The following is a 24,233-nucleotide window of genomic DNA, read 5'->3' on the forward strand; positions in this document are numbered from 1 at the left end:
CATGCTGTGGCAGGTGAACAGCATATCTCTTTAGCTTTTGAGGTATCATTCAGACATTTGACTGGGAAGTAATTAATTCATAATCTCTTGTGTCTTGCAAGAGCATAACAATTCCTCCTCCAAGAGATGATCCTTTTAAAATGCTGTGCAAATCATTTCTCTGCAGAAATCCACTAGAAAAAAGAGACTTCTAGGGAAATGGAATCAAGGCATGTGAGTTTGGGTTGTGACCCTTCTTGAACTCCAAGGGTAACTGTTTTATTTTTACTCCCAAGCATGCAATTAGGAGACCCTGTTTAATAATCTCTGGCATTCCACTAAAGGCACTGGGACTAGGCAAGGTCTTACAGGTCCCTTTATCTGTAGCTGTTTCCTCTGGATAGCTAGTCATGTTGCTTATTATGTTGCAGGGAATGGGCTGTCTAGTTTCTTCAGAAGCTAGTGCTGCTCTGTGAATTAGCATCCAGCAAGAGGGTGATTGGGGTTTCAATAGGAAGCTTCCCTTCTCAAATCCTGTGTGCATCTCTCCTCCAGTATATCATATTATTCAGCTCTGATAGTGTGACTTGAGTCCATTCCTAATCCCTCAAAGGATCTGCTGTGTCAGCCATTGGCCTAGCTCTCTTGGCCTCTTCTTCAAATTTAAGCAAACTTTAGGCTCCAAGGCAGAGGTGTGTATTCTGTTGTTTAAAGAGTAAGGTAACGTTTCAGAGTATGATGTAGTAGTCTTGCCTATTAGATGTGAAGCTACTCCTTATAGGGTTTGTTTCCCATTCACCTCTCTAATACACAGGCTTATGGGATACCTGTAGTAGCTTCTAAATTTTATAGCTGTGAAATGCATGTTAAGGAAAGTGCTTCTACAGAAGTTTTTGCTTGTACTTGGGTGACACTCCAGAAGCAAGCAAGAGCTCAATTTGACAGCAACAAGTGGTGACAGAAGGATTTAATCAAAAGAGGTTTGAAGAGACCTGCTTTAGAGAACCAGTAGCAAGTCCATTTTCTAACTGCTGTCTGAAGGAGTTGAAGCACAAGTCACTCGTTCAGCTACTGGCAATGCTTCCTGCTTTGGCATCTTAAACAAGGAACTAGTAGGAGTATATTTAGTCTTTCTCTTACTGCTACACACCTCTGACTTGGAAACCATAGGGTCACCTTTGACTGATTATCTGGAAGGTGAGACAAGGTGGCCGCAGATCTAATCAGACTGAAAGTTTTTAAAATGGGGTGTTGTAACTTTTAAGGAGGAGCCTGATTAACTTTTCCATTCTGCTTCCTTTTGCAGATTCTCCTGTTTTAGTTCTCAGTGAGGTTCAGGATCTGCTAGTTGAAGGGGCGACAAGTTTGCTCAAAGATAACTTGACTCCTTTTCATTCTTTTCTCCCCCTCCCCTTTCCTGTGTGTGTAACTGCCTGGCCTTCAGCTTTTCATCCCGTTTGAACAGTGACACTGAGATCTTGTGCTTGTTCTTCTGCAGTCAGGATGGGGGTAATCTTCCACACCTTGAGAGAGTAACTCTGCTGTGTAACAAGGCAGGATACTGGACTGTGTTCTTTAACTGGCTAGCTCAGCTTCACTGCTTATCCTCTGCATTACCTGGATGAAACCCCCTCCCATCTTTCACAGACCTTCCACATTAAAGCTTGTTTACTTGGATCACTGTGCATCTTTGTTCAGTATATTTGCTCTCCACAGAAATCTAAAAATTGTTCTACTTGTTTCTTGCTTTCTTCAGAGTTGGTTTAAGTTTGGAATATTTAATTGAATTTTGGTGTCCGGGAAAGTGTATTCTGTCAGTGTCAGGTACTGACCTGCAGTGCTGCTCTCTTCTGTCTCACAGCTCCCTCTGCTGTTTCCATCTTGCAAACTGAACCAGTAAGTTGGTAACCCGTGGCTTCTTTTATACAGCCAGCCATAGCCAGGTGCACGTTATTAAGATTAATGGAGACACTGCCTGTGTGACTTGAAAATGTGGAATGGGCCAGGGGTCACCAAAAAACCTCACTGTGTTCAAGGTGCATTTCTCTGACACTTAAAAAAGCCTGTATCAAAATGAAATGAAACTGAAGCCTAATATTGTCCTCCTGAAGAGGGTGAAAGGATAAACCTGTAACCCCATTAGTCACGTTTTTGATGCACTAGAACAGGGCTGGCCAACCTGTGGCATGTCACAAGTGGCACAGGCAGCCTGTATGTGTGGCATGAAGCAGATCAGGGAAGGGGCAGGGAGCACAGAGTAAACAACAAAAGGAGCAAAGGAATGGGCTGGGAGTGACATTCCTGGAGTGGGCAAGGCTCATTTGTGGCATGCGTGTCAAAAAGGTTGGTCCTCACTGCACTAGAAGAAGGTGCTCTCATGCTACAGGTCACGTAAGAACCTACCCAGCACAGGCAAGAAGATGAAATGCACTGTTCTGTAGCGCACACTGTGTGCCCACTGCCAGTAGTAACTTTTTGATCTACATGGTTTTAACCATTAATATCTTCCTAAGAATGATGGTTCTGAGAGCTCGACCGTTTGTCTTGGTAGGCATTTTCATAGCTATTCCAGATGGGCTCTGCAGGCACTTTTAATTGGAAACTGCCTCTTAGACTTGGTGGAAAAGACAGTGAGCTGTGCACTCAGTGGGAAGTGCTCCTCATGGAAAAACTCTGCTGGGGATGTGTATGCTGTTAAGAGATCTTGTAAGCTGACTGGTCAGGGAGCACTTTCTTATGGAAACCAGAGGGTGGGGGTGTAGTAGGCAGTAGTGTTATCATTTTAATAAGCAGATGAAGGGCTCCTTGAGGCCTCTTTTCCTCTTTCACAAAGGGAACCTGGGCCGGGGAAATTAGTGCCTTGTGGTAGAGGGATTTCACAGCATCTCCTGGGGAGAAGATACTAATCAAAACCAAGAACATGGCTTTCAAGTGATGGGATTTCTGAAGGCAGGAGGTTCAGCAAAGAATGGGAAGATAAAGCTGAGGTGTCAGGAATTCAGTCTGCAATGGTTAGGCAGTGATGAACTGAGACCTCATGGTACCAAACTCCTTTCTTCCCTGTCACACTTGGCTGTACATGCAAACGGTGATGAAGCCCTTGTCTTTGATTGGGTTTCTGGGTGCTAATGGGTAATGTCCAAAAAAGGTCTGGTTTGCCAAACTGTACAGAAGTAGTACGCTGACTTGGTGTTGACCTGCTGTCTTTTATCCTAGCTGCTCTAGTGTTGTGCTTCCTTCCATACTGCTGCACTGTCTTAGCTACTGCCTTAAATAAAGGATATATGCTGGCACAGATGCATACTATAGTAATGTTAAATCCCCTAAATAATAGGGCTTGGTAAAAATTTAACGAAAATGCATCAAGTTGGCAAAATGCACTTCAAACCAACCCAAGAGATGCAGCAAAGCCAAGTCAAATAGGAACATTATTTAATGGCGATCTCCAATAATGGATTATTTAATGGAGATCTCTTAGCCTGGAGCTCTTACCACTTTATGGTCCAGCCCTCAACTTGAGAGGATGAGACCCCCTATGCTTCCTCCTCCACAGTGATTCAGAGGTGCAGACTGTGTAGCCTGATGTGCTGTTGTAAGCAGCTGGCCCACTTTTTCAGCTACTTCCTTCCAGCCTAACCAAATTGCCCTCAGACCAGGAAGTAGCAGGAGGTATGTTACAATTTAACCCATTCCCTATCTTGGATGTTTACATGACTGTAGATAAACTCACTGCCATGACTCCCTTCTCAACTCAGAAGAGATGAGGAGCTTTTTTGCCTGTTCTTCACTAGAGGCCACTGTCCCAGAATCCTTCTGTTGTTTAGTACGTTGGCAGAACACACAGTTTTATACCTTTTATCTTTATTTTCATGAAAGTGTCTCCTCCTGCTTTGTTTGATGGAACCTCTCATACCCATTGGGGAAGAGTTTTCTTAATAAACGCAGTTTCCTTGCTATGGTTTGTGCTTATGTGTTGTTGAGAAAATGCAGATAGCCTGGGAGAGAGAGCTACTAGTTTTGTGCCCATGAAGAGATCAGCACTCTCTGCTTATACCTCAAGATGAAATGGCAAGGGGGAAGACAAGCTGTTTAGAACCAATTCAATCACTTCCACTGTGGTTCAGTTGTTATTTTCTGGAAGCACATTGCAGCTTTCCTGTCTGTATCGGTTCACCTCATGAGTCAAACTATTACAACTTCCATGTCAAAATCTGGCTTCAGGAAACCAATTCTACTGTGGAATTAGGACTAGAATTAGTTTCTGAAGATATGCTGTTTTTCAGTTACTGCCATCATTTTCTGTCCTTTTTCTGCCGTCTTCCTCTCTTTGCAGCTTCATTTGCTCTTTGTGGAGAGCAGCTCTGCAGCGCCCTTCCTGCGCTGGGAAACTTAAGTAGAAAGGGCAAGGAGGGAGAGGGGAAGGGAGGTGCCATTAAGCACAGAAGGGAAGCAGGGGGAAATTTTTGTATTATTTGGGGACTTGGAAAAAGAAAAGAAAAAATAAAAGTCCTTGTCTGCTGCCCCTGCAGGGTGGTGCCTGTCCTGACAGCAGAGGGGTGCCAGCCAGCACCAGCTGCTGCTCCTGCATCCTGCTTCTCAAAATCCTGGGTCCACCTATGCCTTCATCTGCTAGAGAATGGTGGAGCAGGTTTATCACAACTGCGTTACCTAAAGCCAAAATAATGTAATAATTCATCTCTGGCTCTCAACAGAGTGTAGGAATTTGTATGTCCTTGTGCTTCAAAAAGGACTTCTCTGCACTATGGATTGTAAATTGCTTCATACTTAATGACTGGCTTTCATAAGCTTTCCTCTGGCTATAGCTAACTTTTGAAACTGTAAGGGATATTCTTTTGTTTTCAAGGAGGACAATGAGTCCTCTGCCTCTTTAGAGCTAGCAGTTGTTCTTGGTTCATACTGTGCTCAGCATTTTTCTTCATTTTACTTTTCTAAAGTTGGGCATAATTAGTTATGTACTGGAAATCTGAAAACTTTCAGGGTTTAAACTAACATTGAGACACTTTTCTGCCTTGATTTGAGAGCTGGATAATATGGATGCAGCTGAGGAGTGCAGAGACTTATTGACTGCAACTTCAAGTCTGCAATCTTTATTTGTATCCTTATTATCAACTTCTCAGATCAAAGCAGAAGTGTCCCAGTGTTTGCATCCAATCCAAGGCAAACAGTCTTGCAGCTTCAATTATGCTTAGTTGATTAGCTTCTATTATGACAGAACCCACAAAAATACAACAATCCTGGAGTCTTGTTCATATTTCCCTTTTAAGAAACAAAGGATAGAAATAACTTGGTTAGCTAGAATGAGTCTTGCATCTATGTTCCTAATAGCCATATAGATGATGTGACACCCACAAAGGGAATGCTACTAGTGTCTTGCATTAGAAGAACTTCTGTTAGAGACTGTTCCGATGACTTGAGATGCTTCTATGTTTCTCTGAGTGAATGTCATTAAGTGTACTACTGAGCTGTGAGAGTCATTTGAGCTGGTCAGACTTAGTCTCTCTAATATAGGAAATTTCAACTCTGTTCTTCTTGTACCTGAATTCAGTTTCCTGGCAAAGCAGTTATTGCTAGGTGTGTGCCAAACAGAGGTATGTCATTGTTAATTTGTATGGGCTAATTTGGGTCCAAGACGTGTGCACTTGGAAGGAAATAACGTGACCCATGGCTTAATATATATATATATATATATATTTTAACTCTTTAGATGTAGCTTGCATCTTCCCAAAGGCTACTTTTCATGGACTCTACTGTTCACTTACGCTAGTTTCTACAGTTAGGTCAGGGGTGGGCAAAACGTGGGGTGGATGAGGCCTGCCAGGCCATTCTATCTGGCCCATGGGGCCTCTAAAAAATTTAGAAAATTAATATTTATCTGCTTCTGGCTGCCTGTCATGCCACCCTTGATGGCTTGCCAAAACTCAGTAAGCGACCCTCTGCCCAAAATAATTGCCCACCCCTGAGTTAGATGAATAAAACTAAGGCACATTGAGAAAAGCTGAGTTTTTGTTGGTGGAGCATGTGCTAATGGTGTTCCTTTTTTACTTTTAACATATTGCTCTAACTCCACAGAAGAATTGGCCTTTGTGCTTCGGGGCACTGAGGATGTGCTATGATGGAGCAGGCTCTTGGTATCACGTGTTCTAGTGGTGGAACTGACTTCTGATGTAGACTAAGGCAGCAGTTCCCAAACTCTGACAGACTCTGCACCACCAATTTAAAATGATGCAGCCTTAAGTACCACCAGCAAATTTTTGTCATATAAAGTAATTATAATACATCTCTTAATGCGTACCACTGGTGGCACGCATACCGCAAATTGGGAACTGCTGGGCTAAGAGATCTTCCTGCTTAAATAGTGAGAGCTGACAATGATTGTTTATAGTCTCTGATTAGCACTCGTGCCTGCGTTTGGAAGAAGAAAGTGTGCTAGAAAGCTGGTGCTTTGACATACGTCATTCTCGAGGTGGAAAAAAAAAAGAAAAGAGAGAACCTTGCACTTCTTTGGGCAAAGTGGGTGGGGTTTCTGTTCCTTCTGTATTTGTGGGGAAAATGGCTCTGCTCTATAACAGTCAGTTCTTGTTGGTCCTCTGCTGAAGATACAATGTAGAGTGAGACTCAACTTGTCTGTCCCCACTGTGGTGAGAAATCTTCATGTCCATGTCCTGTCAGGCTTTGTCACTGGTGTACAATTCCTGTGTTTAAAAAAAAAAAAAAAGATGTTGGAGAAACCTTGCAATGAAGTAACTTTCAGGATTTCACTGAGTTCTGCTTCTCCATTCACTGGATTGGGGAGGAATGAATCTATTCTAGCATTTACTGCTCTTGGCATTTAAGTCGATGCAGCACATGTGGTGGAAGGGACTTATAACCAAACTAAGCGTTCTTTAAATGCTTTGCTTTTCCCCCCCAATAAACTAACCCCACTAATACATACCCGTTGCTTTGCCTGGGCTCATCTTTACCTTTCCTTCCATCTCTTGCTGTCATGATCCCGAATGCCTGAGCAGACTGCATCATCAGATCGCCGAGGAGAGTGGGAGATTCAGCCAAGCCGGCAGACAAATACCTCGTACCTGACATCTCACTTGGCTGCGGATCGGCATGGAGGATCCGTTCAGGTATGGTCTTTTCCTGACCTGCACAGCTTTGCCATCAGAACCTGCTTCAAATTAATTTCCAGTCTCATTGATTCTCTGCTGTGGTGCTTGTGTGATCAGGAGAATTGGCTGCACTTTGAAGCAGTTTTGGGGCTTGTTGCAAAACCAGACTAGCCCTGTCCTACCCTCACTTCATGCTTAAAAAACAGTCTTGCAAAGCCAAGAACTTGTTATGAATGGTCACCGCACTTCACTGCTACAGTCCCAGCAAGGTTTTTCCTTTGTTTTTGGTTTGTTTTGTGTTTTATAAAATTGCATAGGTACGCTTTCTTGGAACAAATGAAAATGACCAAATAAATTATTATTGTAGTTAAGCATAGGAAAGAATGCTGTTTCTATTTGTACTTGTAAGCAGGGGGACGGGGTACTGGATGGCATTGTGTATGGACTATAAAGCACTACAGGGTGGTGTAATCAAGAAGTTGGAGTTTTGGACTATTGATGTGGCCCTACGTGGGCTGTTGCACACAAACAAATTCTAGGAAAGCAATAGTGTTGTTCTAGTTCAGCCTTTATATCCAGGCTGTGTGCAGGTGGATGTCTGAGTACATCGTATGTGGGAGAATCCAGGGACATTGCTGGGTTGGCTGTCCTGTTCTCACAAGTTATTTTACAAACAGCTTGAGAAGCAGCATGTTGTGTTGCTACCACAAAATGGCACTGTGGAGTGCTGGTGACCCCATTGTTGGCTGCTACTGACATCGTGTTGTTTTTCTTTTATGCTAGTGGTAGGGAAAATGAATGAAAAATGCATTTCATACAGCAGTCAATTTATGTTCCATGGAAAAGGTGAATGTGCTGTTAAAGTGTGAGGAGAACCAGGTACCCTGTTTCATTTTTAGTGCAACAGCCATGTACCTATCTCAGCTGTAGCTTGTGACTCATGCTGCAGCATGGCCATGCCAACTGGTTGTTGGAGTGAATGCAAGTTGACTTGGCCCAAGGTTTGGGCCAGAATTAAAGAGAATGAAATAAAAATTGAACCAGGCTTCAACTGCTTCTTAAGTACTTCAGGAGCATTACGCAACAAACTGTTTTGATTTTGATTCACTCTAATGAAGTAAAAGTTTTGCAGAAGTGCTGTGTTGCTGTTTTCATACCGGGCTGGTGTACTAGTGCAAAAGCCAACTAGACCTCTTGGTCATTCCTGGCTACGTGGAATTGTTTATATCCTCCTCTAGGAAATGTCTTATTTATATTTGTTGCTCCTCAGCATTTGAAATGGCAGAAAGGGTGGATCACTGTTGGGGAGAAAAAAAAATATTTCGTGAAATTGTTTGATGTTGTTTTTTAGCATACTGGAATCCTAATGGTAAGCACAAAATACTACCAAAAGAGGAGTATGTCTAAAATGAATCATTACCTTATGGGTTCTCCTGTACAGGTGATATGCATGCCACCATGTTCTGCTGTGTAGTTCTTGCCCATACTGGTCATGAGAGAATTTTTTCCACTACATGGCAGGCATACAGAAGGAGGCCACTATAGTCAAGGAACTTCCAAACGTCTTTTAGATCTTGTGTGTGGAAAGATCATTCATAGCTGTAATGTTGGTTATTGCTGAGGTCTAATTTTTTGTTAATATTTGGCTAGATTTAAGGGACCTGGTTTTTGTAGGTCAGCTTCTTCCCTTTTTTGTTTTTCTCCCACTTTGAGAATTCTCTGAGGTTCAGAAGTTGAAACCCGGAACGAGGATACGTTGGTGTATGAAGAATATGTAGTACTGTTTTCTTCTTTGACATAGCGTAAGTCGCTGCAGAGATTGCTAACTGTGTTGGGCAGATGCATAAAAAAATGATCCCACTGTGAAGCATGACTTTGGCAGAAGCCTTCAGTGTAAGGAACTGTTCTGCTCAAGGGAAGTTCTTATTTTACTGTACCAATGCAAAGTCCTCAGTCAGGGTAGTATGCTGGTATAGTAATGCCAGGAAAGTGCTCCTAATTTAAACCCAGTCTTTGGGCCTATCCAGACAGCTAATTATACTGGTGGTTGTGCCACTAAAATCCATCCAGTATAACTCCCTGTGTGGGTACACTTACACAAAAGACATTGGAACATTTGTTAGTTTTGGTTTTCTTCCCTTTAAAAAGGTTAGTTAAGCCGCCACATCTGTGCAGAGATCCTCCTGTATGGCGCATCTTAAACTTCTATTTACCTGCTACTGGAAATAGGAGTTTCTCTGCTGCTTTCATTGATGTATCATGGGTACTCAAAAAAATCCTCAACCCTAAGAAGGCAGTTTTTAAACAGCAGCATCTAGGAGGTAAAAACCACTGACTGTCATGTATGGCAGAGTACACCAGCATTAAGTTTAATATTTAAAAAAAAAAAAAAAAAAAAAAAAGGAAGAGCTTTTTGTGAAGTTACATTGGACAAGAAGTAGCTGTGGAAATGAGACTACCTGCAGAACTCTTTGCCAGGCCTACTGGGAGTAGAAGGGCTCACCTTGTTTCACACTGGCAGAAGAGGTGGTACTAGAGAAGGGTGTGCCAATGAGGGGAATCCACTCCTGAAAGGGGAGCTCCAAAGGCAGAACCAGGGTGACTCTGAGGTGAAGCAAAACTTTAGCAGTCTTTGGGCATAGGATAGGAACTGCCTCCTCCTTGAAACTTCAGAGGCACATTGAGCGCACAGCTTGCAGGATTTAACAGACCTAAAAGTTGTCACTGCTGGTAAAATAGTGAAGCCCTTTCTAAAAGACCTGTTGTGTTTCTAGCTTTCTTCCCACTCCTTTTCTATGGTAATTGGGTCTTTCTAACCCACCAGAGTACCTGGTTGACACTGTGGGTCCTAATGAAATCCATATATGCCAGTGCTTCCCAGACTTAGTTATCACAATTTTAACCCCAAGCTCTTTTCCCGAGAGAGCGATGTTTGCAAAGGGAGACCTATGGATGGTCCTCTTCGTTCTTGCAGGGTTGTTAGTTGGGATGTCAATGCAACAAGAAATTCCTTGCCTAACAGTGGGTTAGAATTTGGGACTGAATGTGATCAGGAGTCCTTTGGACTTTTTGAACAAAGTATGGAGAGCCAAATTCTGGTTGTCTGTGGATTCATTCGTTTGTTACTGTTGCAGTCACACCTTCAGCAATATGGTCGCTGTGAGACACTCAATCTCATCTGCCCTACCAGCTGTGATACCTTTGGCTTTTAAATGAGGACTCAAGTGGTTTACGATCAGTAGTGGGGGGGTGGCGGGTGGAGGGAATGTCAAGGCACCCTGTAGCTTAAGTTGTGTTGAGGCAAAAAGAGATCAGAGTTCAGGTAGTTATTTTGTCACAAGAAGCAAACAGAAGAGAGTTCACTTCTCTGGGATTGGGGGGAGTGATTGATGCAAGATGAAATGAGTTCTGGTATGCCATCAGTGGTCTTGAGATAAGGCTGAGGGATTTGACACGTGGACCAGCAGGCCGTCTCTTTTTAAAGGAGGTGTGAGGTGTTTATTAGTTTGGTGTGCAAATGCTGAAGAGTCCATTTTTGTCTTCATGATATATCATTGGCAAATATTGTCAAAACAGTTGGCCTGTAAGGGTGAGCCCTTCAGATGATGGGGAGTTGGCAGGTTCAGACCTAGAAGATTTCTACAGAAAAACTAGTATGAAGATGCCATGGAGAAGTGGCTTAGCAAAAATGTAGTGAACAGGTGTTACAAGGATGTAAATAAGCAGTGGGTCAAAATAAATCTTGCATTCAAACTATGTTTTCCTCTTAATTTCAGACAGACAGTGGAACAGCATCCAAAAAGTAGCGGTAGAATCTTCAATCTGACACAAAGGTGTGGACCAAGCCCTGGGGAATGTATTGAAGGGAATGACCCTGCTGTGGCATGCATAGTGGATTAGACCTTAGCAGTCTCTGACTTCTGTGAATCAGTGCACTCAGTTGCATGCTGCCTTGTGGGGGATACCTCATTTAATTCTGCAGAGGTGCTGGGAAAGTACAAAGGGGCAGGGAGGGAAAGGGGTACACACTATGGATTTCATGTGCTTTTCTTACAGTACCTGTTGCCCAGACTGGTAAAGACCTACTGCACACATAAGCATGACCTAGCAGTGGATTTAATTAATAGTGGCTTCTATGATTTTTGTGTTTCAGGTGGTCAGCTCGACCAATGGGGAACTGAACGTTGATGACCCAACAGGGGCACATTCCAATGCTCCAATCACAGCACAGGCTGAGGTGGAAGTGGTGGAGGAAGCTAAGTACGTTTGCTTTACAATTTGAGCTCTTCACTGATGTAGTTTTTAAGTCGTCTCTCTGCAACAAGCTTTTACCCATGTTTAAGTATTTGATGCTTGTTTCCATATCTTTCCCCTGAATCTCACTGCTTTTTGCATGGTTCTTCAGTGCTGCTTCTGCTGCCTTTTTTTTTTTTTTTTTTTTTCCTATCTGTGATGCCTGGAGAATGTAACTTTTGGCCAGAGCATGTATTGCAAAGAAATGGTGACATACAAAAATAACATGAAAACCAGTTGCGCGAATCTCCCTTGAATCTAGGAGGATATGCTCCTTCCCTCTGTTATGAGCATGGAAATAGTTCAGCTTCAGTTCAGGGAACAAAGTGTCAGTCTAAAAGTCAGCAGTGTTTTATCTCTAGCTTTGCGTGTTTGAGGTTTTTACATAGTCCTGGTACAGGGACACTGCTTTCTCTCTGAATTTTCCCTAGCCTAGTCCATTAGGAGCTGATTGAGGGAGAAATTGTAAATAGCCCTTCTTCCTGTGGGAACTGGAAATCTCACTTTGAGCTGACAGTTGCGGTAGCAGGAAGTGTCATCTGGAGCTTCTGATGAAATTGAGGGCAATCACTGTCAGCCATTTCTGCTGCTTTTGTATGTGTGCTGCCATCCAGCACCACAAGAGGGCACTTTGCATGATCCCCCTTTAACAGGTGGAATGTGGGGCCTGCTGTCTCTCTCCTGCATCAAGAAGAGCTTTGAATACTAGGCTAAAAACAGGCTTCAGATTTCCCGAGACAAAGCCTTTTATTCTGGAATTCTTCAGGTGTACAAGCCCATTGTCCTACCCTAAGTAGCTGTGAAGTACCCAGCTAACACTCCCTCTCCCCATGTGAAGCTAATTGGAGTTAATTGCTTTTCACACTGCATATATAAACAACTACCCCATGGCCTGTTTTGATGCAAATCAAAGCCCAGGGTCAGCCTATGAGTACTGTCTGTTTTTAGTCCTAGTGGGTTGCTTGGGTTGTGTAGTGCCTAACAAGTCAACTTCCCCAGCACAGGAGGAATGGGCTCTGAGGCTGCCTCCATTTTCTGCATTTGGAAATTACTCAGTGATCTAAGCTACAGCAAGGCTCAATGAACTTGTTGCTTGACAGGCCTCACGTTTGACCAGTTGGGGTGGGAGGTAGAGTTGTAGAGCTAGAGAAGGCTTGAAGAAATGTGGGCCTGGCACTTTCCCATGTCAGGACAGCTTCTGTAGATGTCTGTCACGTTGGCTCCAGCAGAGAAACATTATCTTTCTCTCCTGAGGAACAGTGGCTTGGTTGTCCATTGACCATCTTGCCATGAATCCCTGTGGATAGTAAGCTACAGTTGTTAGCAATCCCTCAATTAAGAGATGATCTCTACTATGGCTCATTGATGGGTCTTAAGGTGACTTAATAGTCCAATCCTTGAGCCACAGTCATATTGTGAGGAAGAGACTTGGGAGCAAATTTGTTTTCTTTTCAATGGAAGATGGGGATTTCCTGGAAGGGGGTAGTAATCAAGTGTAGCCTAATGAGTTGGCCAGATTTCCCTCGTGTGGACAGCATTGTCTGTTGAAACTGTCTCGGCAAACTCTTTCGTCTTGGAGCAACTGCTGCGCTGCTTGCCAGCATGTGTAGCCTGAGTCCTACCACCATTAAAGAACAGTGACTGCAACTTATTCCCCTGGATGTGGCAAACAATCAGACATTAGGAGGAGTTGGCTGTCTCTTTCAGGACTGCCTTTGTTTCATTAGTACAGCACTGAGCAGTGTGGTCCTGGTCTGTGACTAGGGCTCTGAGGTTCAGCCGTTGCACAAAATCCTTTTGTTCTGTGTTGGCACAGGCAGTTTCTTTGGGAGGGATAACACTGCCCTACCACATCCCCATGAAGATGTGAAGTGCCTACTTCCTTTCTTTCAGTACCAACCAGTGTATGTTTTGGAGCTGTGTATTTTTGGTGGGGGAAGGTGGATGGTTGTTGCAGTTTGGTGCCTTGTGCTGATATGCTAACAGTTACCCTACTGAGTCAGGCTACATAAAGTATCTCATTATCTTTCCTGGCAAATATTATTTGTTGTCACAAGTCCAAATGTGTCATCCACCTCTCAGTTATCTGGGCATATGAGGAGGTTGGAGGTCTTTTGGACTTGAAGTATGCTCCCAGCTGGCCTGATGCTACTGCTTTGTAGTTGGCAGGGAGGGTAAGGGTTAAGCGAAGTTGCATGGCTCTCTAATTTTTGAGATGATGCATTGTGTGGAAGACGGAGTGGACGTCTCTCTTCCCAGCACCTGTGGGCAAGGCAGGGGAGCTGGTGGTTTGTGCCAAAGTAGTAAGTGAACAAACCCTCAGCAGCTGTGATCAAGAGCAGTGTTTTATGGGAACAGTCCTGTACACACTGCACCTCTCATCCAGCCCTCTTGTCTGACTGTCCTCAGACTGTGGTTTGGATCCTTTTCCAGCTCTGGTGTCACCTTCCTACTGACCCAGGCACCCTCCCTATTTCCAGCTACAGAAGTCCCTGATGCTTTATTCCCTCTGTCCTGGTGGGCTTGTCCCCAGGCCTCAGGATAGCAGAAGAAATTTACTCCCTCTCAGCATTGACTTGGCAGGATCCAGTGTGATCCTCTTCTGCAACCCAGCTATGGGGGCCCCTAGGTGGTATAAAGGCTAGAAGAGGATGAGTGGGCATGGCGCATCTGCCAACCTGCACTGCATGCTTGCATGGCTCAGTGACATGCTTTCATCCCACCTCTGTGAACTAATTGCTCTTTCTTCCTTTCTGTGTTTTCTCTCTCTACACACTCTGTAGCTGCCTGAAAATGCTCAACTTGTGGTGAGTCCCTCTCTCCAGTCCACATGCGAGGGGGAGCGGACCAGACTAGACTGAGATTGGCAAAATGCAGTCACCCTAAACCTTTTAGCCACACGAATCAAACAAAACTCAGTGCCAAACCAGTGCAATTACTGCTTAAAGCAAGGGTGGGGAACACTTGTAGGACTGTGGGAGGGACTCTTCAACAGGAGGCCATGCTGGCCTAAGCAACTGGACTGACCCATCGAAAACTCGACCCCCCCCCCCCCTTTTCTCTATGGCTTTTACTTTATTCACTGAACGCTCACGGTTCTTGAACAAATGATGTTTGAAGGAGTTGGGCAGAGGTGGGACTAAGCCTGAAAAACCTCTTGTGGGAATTCCTCACAACAGATGGCTCAGGAATGGAAAGCTCTGCAAACCACCCAGGTCTCCTGGCAGCAGGGTGCTTGTCCTCAGCAGGCATTGGCATCCTCCTATGAAGGCTGTCTTCCCCTCTGCAGACCTCCCCATCAGGGGAACAGTCCTAGGTATCTCTTATATAAGTCATTAGGACCTCCCTCACAGCGGTATGAGAGAGGCCGGGCTAGAGCCCACTGCTCCACTGGATGGGTGAGAGCTAGTGGTTGCCTTCTGGAAAGTTCCTGCACCAGGCAGGTGGGAAGGGAAAGGCCACAATGCAAGTCTAACGGGGGTGGGAACAGAGCAGCTGCTTTGTGAGTTTGCTCAGTGTGCTGTGCCAACCCCTCATGCCCAGGGAGACCCTAAGCAGTGAAGCTCAGCATATCTGTAGGGTGTTGTGCTTTGAGTCCTATCTACATGTCGGTCCAGCTGTAGAGAAGTTTAAAACTCCCTGAAGGCCCCATGTGTGGTGAAGGATGTTCCCGCTTGTTGGCGGACTGGTCCTCCTCAGCCCTCCTCTCCATTGGCACTTGCCTCCAGTATCTCTGGCATCTCTGGCTTCTCTGTATGTCATAGTCTGGGGCTGTTCTCTTGGACATTGTCTGCATGCTCGAGGGTCACGTTCTGTAACTGTCAGCCTGCCTGATTCTTTTATTTTGTTTCTGCCTCTGCCTGTGTTAATGAACTCTCAGGACTTCCTTTCCTGAACCCTTCCAAACAAGCTGAGGAGCCCCCTATCTGAGTGAAGGAGTTGCCAGGGAAAAAAATGGCTGGAAAGCATAGCCAGAGATGTTAAGCCCTCCACATTTGGGGCAATAAATGCACCTACTGCTTGGGGCCCACTTTGTATCCCTAGTGGATGGGATACACACATTCAGTCATCCCTGCTGCAGACTGCTCCCATTTCTTCCCATGACAGTTCCCCTTTCATTTTCTGGTGCCTGAGCCATGAAGTAAGGTCATTACTGTGGATGCAGAGTGAAATAGGGGGAGGAGAGGGGATGGGGATATGCATACAGATATCTGGGTACATTTCTTTGGCATGTGCTCTGTAGATTCCACCAGATAATTGCAGAGATCTCTTCTGGCTTTCACAGCTAGATACATAGATCATGCTTTCCACCAGCCTGGGATACTAGGGACTCTGGGCAACTACCATCTGGTAGCTCTTCAAGGGGGCCTATGTGGAATGATCTATTTACTTGAAGAGTGATCGTGATGCACATTCTTCAGCCCCAACTCCAGAACTGGGCCTTGCTTTCTGGAGTGGACTTCAAGGATGAACCCTGGACAATGAACAGCCCTTCACCCCACGAGACCATTCCTTCTGGCCAGGGCTCTGAAAAGGGGTGATGGTAGCTTACCCTTTCTATTGCCATAGCTGCATCTGCTCTGCATACATGAAGGATATATATGTTCAGGGCTGCCAGTTTGGCACCTGTCACATCCCTCGCCTGAGGGACATAGTGGTGTTGGTCATTCCTCATTTTCATAGCTAAGACCTGAAGAGAGGTGGAGGGTAGAGAAACAAAGCTAGCATGTGTTTGCTGTTCAGTGCACAGGTAAATGTTAAATGACTGCATTGGGCCACCAGTCACCCAATGGAAATCTAGTCTGGAGATATCATGCAGCTTCTGAATGTCTTTGCTCCTGATGGATTGTGGCTAGGGGCACTTACCTACAATAACCCTCACGCCTCCATCTGCTCTTATGCTGCTTATTCTCTTCTTCACTCCCTAAAAAAACCATAATCCTGTAACAACTTGGTTGCCATGGAAATTGTTGTGGTGTCATAGGGAGGAGATGAGCAGGGAAGCAGATGCACTTGCAAAGAAGCAAGATTTTTTTTTCCATGCAAGAAGTTACTGACAGTAGAACCCGAAGACAGAGAAATACAGGCAGGCCTTGAAATGCCATGTAATTTCATGAGGAGCCAGCAGGAGCTGAAAGCCTGGGTGATGGAGGTTTTAGTCACGAGATCTACTGAAATTAATCTTTCAAGGATCAGCTGTGAAATGGTGTCCATTTCTTACCACATCTGTTTCCAACATTCCTGGTGTTCTGCCTCCCTTACTCCCTGTGCCCATGCTCAGGGAGTAAACCAGGTGTGCAGACATGGGCTAAATGATTGGTCTTGAAACTGAAGCATTGGTTGCTTGTTCTCCATTAAGGGTTCAGTAAAGGAAGCTGGCCCCTAACAAAGCCCTCTTCATCTTAACTTGTGTTTCTAAATTGCTCATGTCCTGTGGTGTGCACACTCATCAGGCTGGGCTCAGACCATTCCAGCAGCATCAGTCTTGGACAAAGGAAACAGAATAGCTGGGTCCTTGGGTGTATCTCACTTGTCTCCGTCAGTCCCAGTGTGTAGTCTGGCAACCTGGAGACCTTTGTTCCTTTTTTCCCCCAATTAAGCCCCTGGAGGCAAAGACCTGCATTCGTATAGTGCCCAGGAGAGCAATCCCCTAATGCTGACTAGGGGCCTCTGGGCACCAGCAAGTTATTGTAAATAACAGTTGCCGACCTTTTTCAGTAACTGTAGATTTCAGGTTCTAAAAGAGCCCAGCTGACCTGTCTTCCTAGGATCTCCTGGCTCTTGTGATCCTAGCAGCTGGCCATAAATAGCTACTGTCTGAGTACCATGCTGATGCCCCTCCCAGCCTAGGCTAGAATAGGATGCTGCTGGCATTGGATAAACTTTTTCTTCTTGGCGGCATTGGTAGGTCTGCTTTATCCATAGCACTGGGCATGTTGAAATCCCTCTGCATGTCTCCCTAGGTGAAGGGGAAGAAGCCCAGTTCTTGGAAGTCGGGTGGTGGGAGCCAGTTGCGTGGTTTGATCCATTCCATTGACTTGTTATGTGTTTTTATACTCCAGGTGCTGCTGCTTCTTCAAGAGAAAAAGGAAGAAGACAGCCCAGCGTCACAAGTGACCAGTGCCTCTTGGGGCCTTGCAGGAACTCGATCTGCACCTGCAGCTCCTGCCATGTCTTACTGAAAGGGGCTTCTCTCTAGGGGTGAGGAAGCAGCCGAGGAAGAGAAATGTGACATTTTAAACCAAAAAGAGAAGAAGAAAACGTTCCAAAACAAACCAATCGGGGTGGATCTGCTGAATGGTCTCCCCCATTCACTCCAAGCCTGAGGCTTTTCTGGTGATCAGGACTGCACCTGGCTCAGGCCTTGGTTTGCCCTGTGGGAAGGTGGGCTGGCTGGCTGACCCTCTTCCCCACTGTTTACGGCAGAAGGCATCATTCACACCAACCTGAGGACTATGCTTTGTTTCCTGCTCACTTTACTCCCCTTCCTATGCTCTCTGCTCCTCCATTCTCCTCCCTCCCCAATAAAAATACTCCAGAAGGCTTAATTGGCTACGGAGAAGGTGAGAGAATGCCATCTGGGCAGGGGAGAGAGGTGTGGGCAAAGGGCCTGGCTGGGACAGGGGAAAATTTTCACCCCCTCCTTCCTCTAAAGTCCCTTTCAGTGTCAGCCTCTACTGCCAGCCTCGCCAGGTACAGCAGTGGGACATTAGTTCCCTTGTAGGTTCCTTGGGAACAGTTACTGTAGCACGCAAGCTGTGAGAAATTTGCTATCTACTGTTCCAGTCTTAGTTTTTTTCTGGCTTCTGTGACACCTCCCTTCTCCAAACGGTAAACAGAGCAATGTGGATTGTTTTACAGAAACTGACATTGTTGCACTTTTTATTATATATTTTTTTTTTTTTAGCGTTACAGATGCATATTGTGTCTGTAGATTTTGTTTTTTTGCATGGATGACTGATGCCAGCACAGACAGACATTCAGCTGGGAATATGGTGGGGTGCAAAGAATGCCCTCAACTTAAGGTTTGCTCGCATCAAAACAAACCAACCCTAGTGCTGGTCTGGGGTTCCCAACACCCACAACCTTGAGGGAAGCATACTTGAATTTTCAATCACCCGTTTTAGCTGCCAGTGAATGGTCCCTATCATGGTTTCCTACACAGTGCCTAACTTGACCAGCTTGGAGCTGAAAGGCACTAGCTTGGTGTTGACAGGACGGAGAGGCATCCCATTTGCTGAGGAGTTTACTCTGGATAGAGAAGCAGATATGGATTCAGGAAACCAGAAACCTGATGTTTCCCAAACTGCAAACCTGTGGCTGGGTGGCCTTGTAGCCTTCTTGAAAGGTTCCTGGGAGGGTGATTTTTTTTTTTTTTTTTAATAATTTTTTTTTGGTAAGCACCTTCAATGATGAAATCTTAGCAAGAACAAAGCTGCCCTAGCAGGGAGGGAGCAGACACTTCACTGCCTTACAATGACTTTTCTCCTAGTGATAAAACAGGTTCCTTGAATTGGACCTTGTGCGGGCTTTGCATCTGCTCTGCAGCTTGCCTAGGTCTGGGAACACCAGCTCGGCCCTGTCTGCTGGGCCTGGAGCACACACCATGTGCTCCTCCCTGGAGGGGGGCTAAGGTTTTAATGTACAGCTTTTGAGCCAAGCTAATACTTGGCCAAGGGCTTGGGGCACTCTGCGCAAGTGTGGGGAAAAAAGGAGAAAAAAAAATCTTGCACCTCAGTGGTAGGGATTGTTGAAGTCAGAGGAGGCTGCATTACTCCTGGGGACAGTGTACTGGGTGGTGCATGTGGCCAGGTTTGCAGGAGCTAAACAAGCTTTTTTCCCTTTTTTTTTTTTTGTGGAGGCTGTGAATTGCTTTGCCTATGTGCATTCTCCGTCCTGATGGGATTGGACCACTCGCTTTAGAGGCTTAGTTTGCCATGTAATTGGGGCATCCCCACCCCAGTGCCTGAATTCTCTGCCGAGCATGAAGGGCGGGAAGGCAGAATCCAAACCTGACATCCTGTCTCTTCTAAAATGCAACCCAGTTGCCTTTCCGTGTCCTTACCAGCACTTGCTGGAAGGGGGGTGGCAGGAGTGTAGCTTGGCTCCCCGGCCTGGGAAGGAGAAGGAAGAATCGTTGTTAACAGGGGAAATCTCTGGAAGATGATCCCTCTTCCTTCCAGGAGGTGAGCTCTTTGTTATCCATGGTGGGGGCTGTAGTGTGGAAAGACACCTCTTTTCCTAGTGAGGATTCAGGTCTCTGAGAATCCCTTAGGGGATTTCTTAGCTGTTAGCCATTTTCTGCAGAAGTATCTTAATGCCTTATTCTAATGGAAAGAAGGCAGCTATAGCAGAGTGCTTGGCTGTGCTTTCCCCTCTCCCCCGCCAGGGTGGAAGCTGAGCTGCAGGCTGGCTTGCTCTTTATTTGCTAACCCGCCAAGAGATGTTTATAAAACTCACTTTTTAATTCTGCAAACTTTTTTCCTTTCAGTGTAATGGGGGATGGAGAAGGGACTGTCCATCTCCTTCAGGTGTGAATGCATGAATGACCTGAGCTGTTTTCTTCCTCCCAGAAGAGAAGTAGCCATTTAACCACTTAGTTTTGCTGTTTGTTCTTTCTCTTTACCCCTGCCCCCCTCCCCCCCTTCCTGAACTCTTTCTCAGCTGCTGGCTTCCCAAAAGCCAGTCTGTCTGAAATAGCCTATTTCCTCATACCCTTGCTGTAGGAAACCATGGTTTGGCGTCTTGGGAGGAAGGAGGAGCAGGGCTTTGCGGGGAGAAAGTGGTTGTGTACTCCCAGCTCTGAAAAAAGTTGTGCTGGGCTCTGAGACACTTGCATTACTGCCCTCCCAAACCCCACTAAGTGCCTGTCACCAAAACTCAATTCCTTCTGCATTTTCCTGCCATTGTGAGTCATTCCTAACTACTTCCAATCAGGGAGTAGCTTGTCGTTTGCAAGTGTACACGTGTGCGTGTGTGTATGGGGGAGTTGTCGCTACATTTGTTTTTCCTTCTTAAACATTTTTAAGTGAATGTATTTGGTTAGAGACTTTCCTGACTTTGTTTTTAAGTGGGTCAGTTTGAAAGCCATTTCATATTGACCTTGCTACTGCTTAATTCTGGGGATTTAATATCCTTTTAATCCTAGAATACTGTGTATGTGAGGGAGGAAATCTTTCCCCAAGGCATTCTGGTAATGCTCACTTATACCTTGCTCTCTTGCACTATGGTCAAACATTGGACTTTTTAAAAGGGCAAAGGATATTAAAAAAAAAAAAAAAAAAGCGGGTAATCGGTAGTCCTATTCTAAGGAAACTACTAAACCCAGGGAGTTCCAGGGCTGGCTGATATGAGCCAGATCAAGCAGGCCCATCATATGGTAGGAATTAAAGCATTAAACCCCACCTACATCTCCCCTGCCTCTCCCCTTTCCTCTGTGAGCTAATGTATTACTTCGTATATACCTGTATTCTTCTGAGAGAGTGAGGGGGAGGATCTCTGATCACAGCTGGCTAATGGAGCTGCTTAGCGGGAATGTCAGTTTAGGTGTCCAGTGCTTCCTTTGCATGGTCTGAAACCACAGCTGGGGTTTCCAGATGCAGTTCCCCTATAGCTGGGACCCATCCATGTTGCATTGCGGCCTCCTGAGGTCTCAAGTGAGGTTTTCAATAAAATATTGCACTGCTGTATTGTATTCCATGTATAGATGTATTTATTACCCCTTCCTGAGAACACTCACTCATTTACAAAAGTGCTTTCTTTGCTTTAGGCAGGCTCCCTTGGTCGCCCTTCAATCCTGTGTTGAAGCTCTGAACACCTCTTTAAAGGGACAGTTTTAACACGGGAGCTTTCTAAATGCTTTTTCTGTGCTTTAAAGCCACGAACAGTCCAGCCATATCAGGCTTTGATATGGAATGCTGAAACTAGCCCTCTTCTCCCTGTCTTCCCTAGTTTAACTTCATACATCCCTGGTGATGGAGAGCAGGCTTCATTCACTGTTTGTTATGTTAAGATTCACTGCTGATACCCAAGAGAATATGAACCAACCATAAACAGGCTAACCACAAAGAGTGTAATCCATGAGCCATGCAGAAAAGCATCTCCACCTACCTTCTTCGTGGCAAAGCATCAACTGTCTTCCCTAAATTGTAAAAGCACTAGGTTCTCTGGGCCAATACACTACAAAAGGGCTGTGCAACTTTGACAGTTGGGAATCCAGCAACTGCAGGTCCTCTTGCTCTAGCTGAAGTCCGGGTGCTCTCCAGCTTTATCAGAATCTACGACTGCAGCAGGTGCAACGTTGTGAAACCCAGCCCAGGGTGCGCTTGTGCCTGCTGGCTGAGCACGTGCTTCCTCAGGAAGTTTGTCCCATAACCTAGCTCTGTTGCACATGAAGTGGGGAAAAGGGGATGTGCAGCTACTTGGCTGAACACTGCATTCTCCAGTCATTGAAATGAATCAGCTAATCTACTGAACTGCCACAATTACGAGGCTTCCCAGCATGCAAACAGCAATTGCTTATTTATTCTCCATAGCGGTAGGGGAGCAACATTCAGTAAAGCACTGTCACCCTATTAACCAAAAAGTATCATCTTAAGGTAGCTTTCAGTATATTTAGGCAGAAGCAGCACATGGTGTTCTGTCAGTGGCGATTCTCAGTGTTGGTATCTGTTTCAATACCAAGATCTGCTTCATTGGAAGGCTTGCTCCTACTTGATCGCAGTCTTAAATATTACTTTTTCCTATGAACTTTATCTCCCACTTTCCAAAAACCCACTGCTTCCAGGGACACTACTTCTCTGAGAAGAAAAAACCTCAGCAGCTATTCCCCCAGGCCTTTCAAAACCTGCATCCATACCAGGCAATTCCTCTCTCTTAAGGTCTTTATTTGTTTTCAAGTACAGATTAGGCAGCAGCAACTTGCAGTATTCTGCTTTGAGCTAGGATTCTGACTGAGCTTGTTTAGTAACACCAGTGAAAGCAGGGCCAGCTGGGCACTGCTGATTTGGGCACACTTGGGTTATGTTTGTTTCAGATTTGTTGTGTTTTGTTTTTTTCTTTTTAAGGGAGGAGTATTTTTCCCCTCCTTTTCCCGCAAGGGAACTGAATGTCTAGGAATAATGCATATACAGCTAGAGCTGCCACCTTGTGCTCTTGCTAGAAACCTGCTGAAGTTACTGATTGTGGCAGAACTCTGCTATTTTTTCCACAAAAGTGCTGGAGTTTCCAGAAGTCTTTCCAACCTGCTTACAGGCCCACTTCAAGGAGTGGAGTTGGTTTGTAATCCAAGGCTCAATTACAAACTTCTAAGCAAAGCAAGTATCATCCCCTTTGGCCTCTCGCAGGCTGCACAGTGGCTAGCAGTGCCATACCCTCACTTTTACTGTACTTTACAAGCCACAGCTGCTCAAATGTCAGGTTCATTCAGTTACTTCTCCAGCTAATTGACTGCAATATATTTTGGGGGATTCCCCCTCAGATTTCAATTAAATGGTTGTACAATAGCTAAGGGTCTATTTGAGTAGAGAACCTGAAAAATGTATTTCCTTGCATTAAGACTCTCCAGTCCAGTATTCATGTAAGATTGTGTTAAATTTGACCTCCAGGTCTGGAACAAACAGCAGAGACTTTGTGCGCGTTTCTAGCTTGACTGACCAAACTTAAGCTGCTTGGACCAAGATCTTTCCTTTCGTATTCCTCTCCTTAGCTTTTACTGTGCGGTTTCAACCTGCTCTTTTGCACATTTTGAGTGTTTAAGGAAAGACTAGAGGCTTTGGCACCGTGGTGAGTATCAGTGGAGGGCAGCAGCGGATTTCAACCTCCCCAGGAGCTGGGTGGGCAGGAGCTCCCCAGCTGGCAATGGTTCTCCTTGTTGTCTTTCCAACCAAAGTGTAGATGAAAGCCAGAAGAAATGCGGGCAGGCAAAATGTGTTTTTTAAAACTTGTTTATTCCTTTTGTGGGAGTGTCTCAGGAAAAATGGTTGATCTCTGCAATAGATGCTAGTTTTTTTCCCATCTGTACCATCTTGCTGTACAATTTAAGCAGCTCTGAAGACCCTGTCTTCCCAAAATGACAACACCTCTTCCCAAATTAGAGCAGCAAGGCTGGGACTGGTGAAACTTTTACTTTTAATTATCAGGCAGAGGGAAGACTATCCTCTGGGAACACACGGATCATACCAAATACCCTTACGAGTTGTACGCCTCCACATGGAAAATTACTCTTAAAGGATTAATTCTCACTAGAAGTCTTAGCAAGCTATAATTTATTTGGTCTCTTTAATTTAGCCCCATTGTATTTTCAAGAGGGGACACTGGGATGTTGGTTGCAACTTTTTTTTAACTGTAAAAATACATAAAAATCAGTTGTGGAAATCATTTTTTTAAATAGTGTGTGGATGTCTCATTCTTGGTAAATGCCTTTTGAGTTTTTTAATCTTATTTTAAACATGTAATGTGGTATTTTATTTCTCCTCCTGGCACTGGTCTCTGAGCTCAGCTGTGAACATGCAACGTATAGTATTTTTTAACATGAATGTTAATTTCAATTGTATTTGAAATGGTCCAGCCAGGATAAGGGCTTAACCGCGGGGAAGGAAGATCCTCACGGGTGGGGGGGAGGGGTGCCTTTCCCCTCAAGAAAATGGGTCCTGCTTCCTGTTGTTCTTTCAGACTTGCCCGTTTGTTGGGGCGTGAGGGAGAAACGTGACAAATGTGATCTTTACTTGTCTCCTTTCCCCGCGGGGGGCCGGTGCTCCCGACTGCTCCTTTTTTGTATGTAAAATAAAACGTCTTACCTATGCTGTCTGCCACCTGCCCGCCTCCTCTGTCCGCCACCCT

General features: G+C 45.0%; 1 protein-coding gene across 13 annotated transcripts in view; it reads left to right on the forward strand.

The window, feature by feature from the left end:
- Nucleotides 1-20,704, forward strand: part of CSNK1G1 (casein kinase 1 gamma 1) — a 163,513-nt gene extending 142,809 nt beyond the window's left edge. For 5 of the 13 annotated variants that reach the window (XM_025199849.1, XM_025199852.1, XM_025199850.1 and 2 more), the window contains 4 exons: nucleotides 7,008-7,118; nucleotides 11,254-11,360; nucleotides 14,177-14,200; nucleotides 17,456-20,704. In XM_025199849.1, the coding sequence (XP_025055634.1) occupies nucleotides 7,008-7,118; nucleotides 11,254-11,360; nucleotides 14,177-14,200; nucleotides 17,456-17,510 (297 nt within the window). In that variant the 3' untranslated portion in view covers nucleotides 17,511-20,704. Of the gene's footprint in view, nucleotides 1-166; nucleotides 250-1,285; nucleotides 1,422-7,007; nucleotides 7,119-10,876; nucleotides 10,934-11,253; nucleotides 11,361-14,176; nucleotides 14,201-17,455 lie in introns of those variants that run through there. The other 8 variants (XM_025199854.1, XM_025199858.1, XR_003093219.1 and 5 more) reach the window with 7 other exon arrangements.
- The last annotated feature ends 3,529 nt before the right edge of the window (nucleotides 20,705-24,233 follow it).

This window comes from Alligator sinensis, unplaced genomic scaffold (assembly GCF_000455745.1).
Source record: "Alligator sinensis unplaced genomic scaffold, ASM45574v1 scaffold1097_1, whole genome shotgun sequence".
NCBI lineage: Eukaryota > Metazoa > Chordata > Crocodylia > Alligatoridae > Alligator > Alligator sinensis.